A 9,938-nucleotide genomic window follows, 5' to 3' on the forward strand; every position below is an offset into this window, starting at 1 on the left:
CTAAAGATGTCAGAGAGACTTCCAGCACTTCAATCCTGCAAGGGCAGAGGGAGGGAGCAGCTATCCTGCTCCAGGGGGTCAGTGGTCAGGAAGAAAAGGTTCCACACCTCCAGCAATGGGCTGCTTGTTCCTGCTTCCTCTGTCACCCCCTGCTTGATAACTGATTTATATTTACACCCACTTGACATCTTTATGTAACAGTAGGAATAAAAAAGACACCGTGAAAGACAAGATTGTTTCCAGAAACGTTTATTAAAATACAGTCCAGCAGTGCATTGCTGGCTGATCCTAGAGCCCCAGGTTCCTTAATACCTTTCCCTCTCCTTCCCCCCCCCCCCCCCCCCCAAACCAATCACCACCACCACTGTTGGTTGTTGCACAGACAGGAAAACAGGTTATAGGTTTTATTGCTCTTCCCTGAAGCCCAGGACATGTTTGAGTCCTAAAGAAGCAACAACCAACAGTGAGGAAGTGGATGTACAATGCAGCACCACTAACCACCACATCCGCCTCCACCCAGCTGGTTATGGCTGTAAAAAAAAGGGTTTTTTTTTCCTAATATGTAAACAAACATTAGGGGAAAGAATTAGGGCTTGTTCTGTTGGAATTTGCTTTCACATCAGCTACATAAGTTCATGAGCTATGTTAAGTTCATCAGTACATGAGCAGGGCTGTAATATCCAGCCTGTACAGACATGACTCAGACTAGTGCTGAGCTAGGCAACTGCAGATCTCAGCTGGTGGCAGATTAAGTGCTATCTCTCCACCACCACAGCTTCAGGAAACCTGCAGCAATGGGGCAGAAAAAGTAAATCTCTTTGCTCTGGGGAGAAATCATCATTGTTCTCAGGACTCCACTTAAATAGAGCTGTCCAGCATCTCCGCAAGGAATGCAAGATGTTCATACTAGAGGGAAGGTGGGCTGGGCCCCTCACTAGGCAGAACAGACCCACTACTGCATTCCATCCACGACTGAAACCAAAAGGACTTCAAGAGGGGACCTTTCTGGGGCTGAACTACCCCCTCCCTGCAGCTGATGGGGGGGTGGGGGTAGCCAAGGCATTAAATCCTCCACAGGTCAGATGTTCCAGACTGCTGCTTCTTCACCTCCTGAAGACGATGACTCCTGTCCCCGAGTGGCTAAATGGCCAGTGCCAAGAACTGGACCTTTGGAAGTCTCGTGACCCCTTCCAGTAATGTAAGAGCCATGCTGAAGAGGAAAGGAGCAAGTTTCTATCAAAACTGATAAACCATGCTGAATTCAGACCCAGCTGCAGCTTTCTAATTCTTCTCATTCCAATTTGCTAAAAATATCCCTACCAAAAAGGCAGGGTTACCAGGTCATCTGCCTACCTGTAACCCCCGATTGCCCCTTCCGGGTTTCAGTCACAGTTTGGAGGTCTATACATTACAACATGACCTTGGTGACATCTGTGGGTGTGCTCATTGGTTTTTGCTTGTGGTCCCTGTGGCATCCTGCAGCTTTTGAGGAGAGGAGCTGGGACTGGGACTGGGACTGGGACACACGTCTCAGGTTCTCCGATAGAGCAGCTTCGATCTTTTCCTGACAGGCAATCAGAAGGTCCTGTAAGAGGAAAAGCAGAATTAGCAAAGCCCTCCCTGCCCCTTCTGAAGGAAAAAGCTGTTCTTCTGATTCCGATTCACTGTTAATATGGGGTGGGGGGGGGGGGGGGGGGAGGTCCCTACTAGGGAGCTGGACAGGATGTCTGACTTGGGTGATGAATGTGAATGTAAGGACCGGGCCACATTTTGTGAAATCCAGTTTGGATTGCATTTATGAAGTGACTCAGAACCACAGCTGCTTGTAGAAGTGTTACATGATTCTGTCATGCTGAGATTCTTAACCAGACTTTTACAAAAGATTGTAGAAGAGGGCAGAGGAAATATGTCATAAAAATAACAATCCCCTCTTTCAATTTCCAGTAAAGTTACTAAGAGCAGCTAGTCAGACAGTATTAGCTGCAGACAAAAACGCTTCAAGCTCCTTTACCTCCAGTAGCGGGCGAGAGCTCAGGAACCAGCAGGGACTCCAGAGTCTGCAGAGGGAGCACAGCTTGGGAGCCAGTAGGACGGTCACCCAGCAGTACTGGGGTGGAATGGTAACCAGTGACACTATTGGAGCAGATGCATTGGAGATTTACACACACACCATTTGTGCAGTAGAAGCAGAGATGGGGAAAAATTTTAAGGGACAAGAATCGGAGTAATATGTCCCTACAACTCCTGTCTTTCGATCCTTCCCACTCCCATTTCTCTGGATTCCCATCAACAAGGAAAGTCTCCAGCGCAGTGTCAAACAAACAGGAACCTTTTCTGGCCTCAAGAGGTGGCTGTAGAGCTCACAGTCACATTGGCCTTCTGTTACAACAACCAGACCCTCAGCTTGTCACTAGGGCCCTGAAATACTGATCTGGAGTATTCAGGAAACCAACACCATCTTACAGGGCCCCTAGTCACTCCATCCTCCTAAAACCTGGCTCTCAAAACAGAGATAAACCTGGCTCAAGTTTCACAGTGCAGCCAGCCCATATCCACAGCCTCCATTCTGCTTGCGAATAGAATTTAGGCAGTGTAGAAAGGAAGAGCGGAAGAAAAAGCACGCTCCGTCTCTTCCCAGTGTAGACAGAGCACAGGAAACGAGCATCACCGTCTTTTCCTAATATTCATATTCATAAGTATTGCCACACTGGGACAGACCAAAGGTCCGTCAAGCCCAGCGTCCTGTTTCCAACAGTGGCCAATCCAGGTCACAAATACCTGGCAAGATCCCCAAACAGTACAATTTAATAATGGTCAATGCTTTACAGTTAAAGCATTGCTCTCAAGACTCAGAAAAGCCAGGGTTCAAATCCTGTTCCTCCCAGTGACCTGTGGAAATCATTTTCCCCTTCTATTGCCTCAGGGACAAACTTAGATCATACCTTAAGCACGGGTTTGGACCGAGTATAAGTGCAGGGACTACAGCACTGGGAGTTTTCCCCAGCCTGTAATACTCACCACTTCTGTGCCCGTTACTCCTGCCAGTAGCTCTGCCAGTGGGTCACCAGACTTGCTGTTTGCAACAATAGACAGTCCTTGCATTGCTGCAGCAATACTGCCCGTGGCAATCATGGATGGAGGGTAGATACTGAAGGTAAAGTCTGCGAGGGAAAGAAGGAGGGAGAGAGACATAAGAATGGCCCTACTGGGTCAGACCAAAGGTCCATCCTGCTGCCAACAGTGGCCAGTCGAGGTCACAAGTACCTGACAGAATCCCAAATTTTGCAGCAGGAGAGGATGGGACCTCAAGAAAACTGGAGTTGTAGAGACACAGAGATTTCCAAGGACAAAGCTGAAAGGCCAAATTGTGGGCCACAGGAAGGAGGCAGAAGATGGAGCAGCAGAGAGAGGTAAAGAAAAGGGTGTCTGCCAGGGGTGCACTGGGCAGAATGTCAGGCCAGGTATCAGGACCAACCGCAGATGAAGCACGATGAACGCGAGCGATCAGACTGAACTCGTACCTACAGTGCAGAGTATGATGAAGGACTCAGCATGTTTCTTCACCAGCTCACTCTCATGGACGGGAAGCGAGAGGTACCGAATGATGTGCTCCAGGAAGTCATGGGATAGCACAGCTGCAAGATCCCACTTCAGCTTCCCCAGGACTATTATCTCCCACTCCTGCCACAGAAGAAAGATGTGTTAGCTAGAGAATGACACGTGGACAAACTTTGTCTCCGTTCCCGCCCCCGTGGGTTCTGTCTCTGTCCTCACCCCATCCCCACAGGTTCTGTCTCCGGCCCCGCCCCGTCCCTGTGGGCTCTGTCCTCATCTGCAGAAGCCTCGAACATTTATGATTTTATATTTAAATCTTTTTATTAAAGTATAAAAAGGAACGATATGCTGTGCAACTGCTGTGTATAAATTACAAATAGAGAACAATAATAACAATAAGCACCTATAATAACTCTCCTTCCCAACACCACCCTCTACCCTTCCAACCCAAGCAATAGCTGATTTCTGCTACACCAAGGAATCCTAATTCACACTGTTAAAATGTCCAGGGGTATAAAATACAACCCCTTCTATATGCCCTAGAGGGGAGAAATATGCCCTATGAAGTTGTGTGGGGGGTGGAGAAAAGAGAATCAGGTACCCGCAGCTCATGTGGCCAGATGGTATAATCTGTGTAAATGCAGAGATTCTTCACAGTCAGGGGGCTGCTTTCTTTCATCTTGGAGGCTAGCAGGATACACACAATGCCCAGCAGCTGGAGATGGCACTTTCGGGTAGGCACAGAGGACAGATAGCGGTCCAGATAGTTCATGGCCAGTGAGAAGACCTCCTTTTCACATTTTTCCTCTTCACAGACCTGGCAAGAGTAGACAGAGTGAGAGACTAACTTAAAAAGAAAGAGCAGTAGGGTAAAGCCGCTTAAAGGAAAGTCACAGTTTCAAAAACAAAAATGTACATTATAATATACGGTACATTTTTAGAACCAGAACAAAAACTTAGAAGCCCTTTTACTAAAGGGTTGGCGCCCGGCAGCACTTCCCACCCTCCAGTGCGTACCATTTCTGGCACTACAAAACTATTTGTACTTTTGTAGTGCAGGTGGTGGAGATGAAAACGGTAACGGAGTTCAAACATGCGTGGGATATGCATAGAGGAATCCTGTGCAGAAGGAATGGATCCTCAGAAGCTTAGCTGAAATTGGGTGGCGGAGCAGTTGGGGGGAAGAGGGGTTGGTGGTTGGGAGGAGAGGATAGGGGAGGGCAGACTTATACGGTCTGTACCAGAGCCGGTGATGGGAGGCGGGACTGGTGGTTGGGAGGCGGGAAATACTGCTGGGCAGACTTATATGGTCTGTGCCCTGAAAAGGACAGGTACAAATTCAAGGTAAGGTATACACATATGAGTTTGTCTTGGGCAGACTGGACGGACCATGCAGGTCTTTTTCTGCCGTCATCTACTATGTTACTTGGCAGTAATCAGCGCTGCCTGGTTACCATTGGGTTAGCGTGGGAGCCCTTAAGTGTCTCCCCCTCCTGAAATGGCCACACAGCAAGTGGTTCACTCATTTCTTTTCCAGCAAAAAAGAGGGCCTCAGCGCACGTCAAGACATGCGCTGGCGCTAGTGCAGACCAGGGGCGTAGCCAGACTTCGGCGGGAGGGGGGTCCAGAGCCTGAGGTGAGGGGGCACATTTTAGCCCCCCCCCCGCGCCGCCAACCCCCCCCCCCCAGTGCTGCCGCCACCACCACTACCACCACCACCAACAACCTTGACCCCCGCCGCCAACCCTCCCCCCCCCACCCCCCCTACATTTGTACGTTTAGGACGTCAGACTCAGAAACAGAACGAAGGAAGAAGAGGACCTCGGCTGGCAGGGGTTGGGGTCCCCCGCCAGCAAAGGTAGGTGATGGCGGGTTGGCGGCGGGAGGGGGAGGTCGAGAGGGTCATCAGGAGGGGGGGCCCAGGCCCCACGTAGCTACGCCCCTGGTGCAGACCCCCTTTTACCGCAGCTTAGTAAAAGGATCCCTTAAAGCCTGATACCAGTCGGAATCAAAGGTTTGGTGTATCGACTACGCAGCCCTGGTCGCGGTGGCTTCTGAGCACAGGAGACACTTCTTCACTGTTGGTTGTTCCTTCTTTGGGGCTCAAACGGGTCCTGGGCTTCAAGGAGGTGGCTGAATTTTAATTTTATGGCAATAGGTTCTTTTTAAATTAAAAATAAATGCTTTCACGGGCTAATTAGCGAGCATTGATCCTCTTTGCAGTCCTCTGTTCTGGCTCTTTCAAAGGTGTTTAATTTTTGGTACCATTTAACTGAACCCCACCTAGAACAGTGGATAGAGTGGGTTATAAATCTTTTAAATAAATACAATTTTGATCCTTATGGTTACAGTTTTGTTATTTTTTTTAATTTGTTACTTTGCAATTAAGGTTTATAGAACAAAAAAAAACCAAAAAGAAGTTAAAGTGATTTTTATTGGACTAATTTTATACATTTTTTAAACTTACCTTTAGAGACCAGAAACACCTTCCTTGGGTCAGAACATAAGAAAAACACAAAAGAATTCCAATGTAAAAGAGAAGGATTTGGGGGAGGGGGGGGTAATGAAAGGTGACACCGCAGTAGAAACCCAGATCTTTGTTACAATATTTTGACATTCCTCAATTGATTAAAAACATTTGCTCTTAGTATTCTGACATAAGGTCATGATGCAGGGCTTTGGGTCCTGAAAAGTGCTCAGCCACAGAGAGGTCGCCTTGGTTTGTCTCAGGGGAAATATCTGTAAATGTGTTAGTTTTGTTCATCCTAAGTCAGGAAATGTGGAGAGTGATCTCAGCCTGAGTTTGGTTTGCTACGTCTGATCTGGCATCTGTTTGAACTGCAACTTGTCTGTTACCATCTGTCCCTTCTCCCGTCCATAGGAGCCAACTTTTCAAAATTATTGGGGGTGCTAAGCCCAGTGGAAATAACCCTTCTTTGGACACATACATGGAAATTTCTCAATATTGGGGGCAGGGGCGTAGCCAGACCTCGGCGGGAGGGGGGTCCAGAGCCCGAGGTGGGGGGGGGCACAGTTTAGCCTGCCACTTAGAACCCCCTCCCGCTGCCAGGTACCTTTGCTGGCGGGGGTCCCCAACCCCCGCTAGCCAAAGTCTTCTTCAGCGCTGGTCGACTCTGGCGCCTTCGCTGATGATCTGTTTCTAACTCCTGACATCCTGTATGTAGCCCTGTGCAGGATGTCAGGAGTCAGAAACAGATCTTCAGCGAAGGTGCTGAGTCGACCGGTGCTGAAAAAGACTTCGGCTACCAGGGGTTGGGGACCCCCGCCAGCAAAGGTACCTGGCGGCGGCGATGCAGGAGGATCGGCGGCGGAAGGGGGTCCAAAGTGACAGGCTAAACTGTGCCCCCCCCACCTCGGGCTCTGGACCCCCCTCCCGCAGAGGTCTGGCTATGCCCCTGCCCCCAATAAATTGTAAATCAGAAGTTAACCTGGGACACATATCTCTTTTAGTATTGGCTGTAAATCTTTTACAGTTCTTCTCAGTTTTTTCCAGCTTTGCACTGTCTATCATTAGAAGAGGAAGTCTCTCTGTGGTTTTCTTTTCTCTCTCTGGATATGTGAAGCCAAGAGGTAATCATCCTTGAGATCACTTTGGGGTTGTAGCCTTTCTGTTTGAAGCATTTTGAGGTGTTTATATTTCTATCTTGGATCAGAGTATACATGATGGCCTTTTTTTTTTTTTTTTAAAGTGAAAGCAAACTTTGGAGGTAACCAGGACCGGCCCTGCCACTAGGTGGACTAGAATAGATGTCTGCAGAGGGCAGATAAGTCTGAAGGGGTGATGCTGCTGCACTCCTGCTCCCTCCTCCCCTCCCCCCACCGAATCAAGCACCTGTAAGCACAGACCTGAAGCAAAGTACTGACTTATCCACCCCCCCCCCCCCACCACCGATTTCCTGTCAGGGGGAGGGGGCAGTACACTGTGTTTACAGCTCTTGTCTTGCAGCAGCCCAGAAGCAGGGATGGTTGAGAATGTGGGGACAGAGGTAGAGAAGGAGCGATGAGATGGGAAAGAAACACTGGCAAACTTGGGGGGGGGGGGGGGGGGGGGCATAAGGAGTAGAAGGTGAGATGCTGAACTAAGCAGGAAGGGGGGGGGGGGGAATCTTCAGTTACCCCCGAACATACTGTATCAGTACTATTTAAAGGGTTCCATCTATGTGTTCAAAATGCGTGACGGCAAACCCCGCGGGGCGAAGCAGCCTACTATCCTTTAAATACCCCTAAACCGAAGCTCCATATAAAAACACTACAATACATCACGGAGGTTTCCGGGGGGGGGGGGGGGGAGAGGCGAAGCTGCACAGGAAAACTGCAATTTCCTTCCTCCTGCATTAGAGGCGCGTTTGCTGCTTTCCTCCCCCTACCCCGAAGAGCTGCCTCCTGAATGGCGATTGGAGGGGGGGGGGGGTCCTACCTCCAGGATCCAGATGGCCAGTGTCCTGCGCATGGGGGGTTTGATCTCCTGCTGCACGCACTGGAAGTAGGTGGTGCGCGGGCTGTACCGATCCTCCTGCTCCAGCAGGTTCTGCAGCACCCTCCGGTCCAGTAGTAACCGGGGATCGGGACCAGCACGCAGGGCCCGGCCCGGTACCTCGGCACACAACAGCTCCATATCCGGGAGCGACCGAACCGAACCCTGCCCAGCACACAAAACCCGCCACCGCGCCCAGCTGCAGCCGGCAACAGAGAAAAAACCCGCGCTCCCCTGCACATGCTCCGCCCACCCGGGTGACGCAGAGCGGGGCGGAAGGAAGGCGGCTCTGTTTGTGCGGGGCGGCCCAGCAGGTCAAAGGGCAAAAGCTCACCTGTGCTTCAATGAATTGACCACCAGCGCTGAAAAAGGCCAGAACTTCATCCAGATCCATCTGCAGCACCTCTGCATGGTCATTGCCCCCAGACCACACTTTCTTCCAGAAATTGCCCCTCCTCCTCCTTTTCAGAGACACAGCAAAGCTGCCCGTTCATTTCTAAAATAGGCTCCCAGACCCAGAAGTACACAGATTTAGATCTGCTAAATACCAGAGGGTGGCCAACATGACACCAATTGTTAAAAAGGGTTCCGGGAAATCACAGACTAGTAAGCCTGATGTCAGTGCCGAGCACAACTGTGAAAATTATTATATTATAACTATTATAAAGGATAAAATTACGAAACACATAGACAAAACTGTGTTCAGTCGACTGTCGAGGGAAGTCTTGCCGCACCGATTTGCTTCATTTCTTTGAAGGTGTGGATAAAGGTGAGCCGTTTGATGTAGTGTATCTAGATTTTCAGAAAGCTTTTGACACCTGAGAAAAGTAGAGTCATGGGATAGGAGGTAACGTCCTTCTGTGGATTAGGAATTGGTTATTGGACAGAAAACAGAGGGTAAGGTTAAATGGTCATTTCTCTCAATGGAGGAGGGTGAACAGTGGAGTGCTGCAGGGATCAGTACTGGGACCGGTGCTATTTAACATATTTATAAATGATATGGAAATCGGAACAACGAGTGAGGTGATATAAAACTATTCACTCTGATTTTCAGGAGGTCTGCAATGAGTATGCACGAGACAGATTTGCATGCATGGTTTCAATGGTATGCAGTTTTATCTCATATATAAGAACATAAGAATAGCCATACTGGGTCAGACCAAAGGTCCATCAATTCCAGTATCCTGCTTCCAACAGTGGTCAATTCAGGTCAAAGTACCTGGCAGAATCCCAATTAGTAGCAACATTCCAGAACCTCAAATAGTAGCAACATTCCATGCTACCAATCCCAGGGCAAGCAGTGTCTCCCCCCATGTCTGTCTCAATAGAAGACTATGGACTTTTCGTCCAGGAACTTGTACAAACCTTTTTTTAATCCAGATGTTACCATATCTTCTGGTAACAAGTTCCAGAGCTTAACTATGAGTAAAAAAATATTTCCTCCTTTGTTTTAAAAGAATTTCCATGTTAATTTTATTGAGTGTCCCCTGATCTTTGTACTTTTTGAAAGAGTACAAAATCGATTCATTTTACCTCAGGATTTTATAGACCTCAATCACCGGAGAACGTGAAGGCGGTTAGCTTGGCAGAGTTTAAAAAGGGGTTAGACGGTTTCCTAAAGGACAAGTCCATAAACCACTACTAAATGGACTTGGGAAAAATCCACAATTCCAGGAACAACATGTATAGAATGTTTGTACGTTTGGGAAGCTCACCAGGTGCCTTTGGCCTGGATTGGTCGCTGTCGTGGACAGGATGCTGGGCTCGATGGACCCTTGATCTTTTCCCAGTGTGATATTACTTATGTACTTATATCCTCCCTCAGCCATCTCTTTTCCAAACCCTAATCTGCCAACGCAGCACACTAGGCAGAAGATTTCAACGTATT

The 9,938-nt window shown here is 48.8% G+C and overlaps 1 protein-coding gene across 1 annotated transcript; it reads right to left on the minus strand.

Moving 5' to 3' along the window:
- Positions 1-346: 346 nt before the first annotated feature.
- On the minus strand, positions 347-8,284 carry CCND3 (cyclin D3). The gene is made up of 5 exons (XM_030220602.1): positions 7,994-8,284; positions 4,157-4,372; positions 3,522-3,681; positions 3,019-3,161; positions 347-1,585 (listed from the first exon to the last, which is right to left on the minus strand). The coding sequence occupies exons 1-5, from the start codon at positions 8,189-8,191 to the stop codon at positions 1,409-1,411; spliced, it is 894 nt and encodes a 297-aa protein (XP_030076462.1). The 5' UTR covers positions 8,192-8,284; the 3' UTR covers positions 347-1,408.
- Between the last annotated feature and the right edge of the window lie 1,654 nt (positions 8,285-9,938).

Source organism: Microcaecilia unicolor, chromosome 12 (genome assembly GCF_901765095.1).
Source record: "Microcaecilia unicolor chromosome 12, aMicUni1.1, whole genome shotgun sequence".
Classification (NCBI taxonomy): Eukaryota; Metazoa; Chordata; class Amphibia; order Gymnophiona; family Siphonopidae; genus Microcaecilia; species Microcaecilia unicolor.

Excerpts from the sequence above, each read along its gene's own strand:
- CCND3 (XM_030220602.1), bottom strand. The coding sequence starts at position 8,191 with ATGGAGCTGTTGTGTGCCGAGGTACCGGGCCGGGCCCTGCGTGCTGGT. Across the intron at positions 3,162-3,521 it reads CATCATACTCTGCACTGTAG|ACTTTACCTTCAGTATCTAC; the intron begins GTACGAGTTCAG and ends TTTCCCTCGCAG. Across the intron at positions 1,586-3,018 it reads GAGTAACGGGCACAGAAGTG|GACCTTCTGATTGCCTGTCA; the intron begins GTGAGTATTACA and ends TTCCTCTTACAG.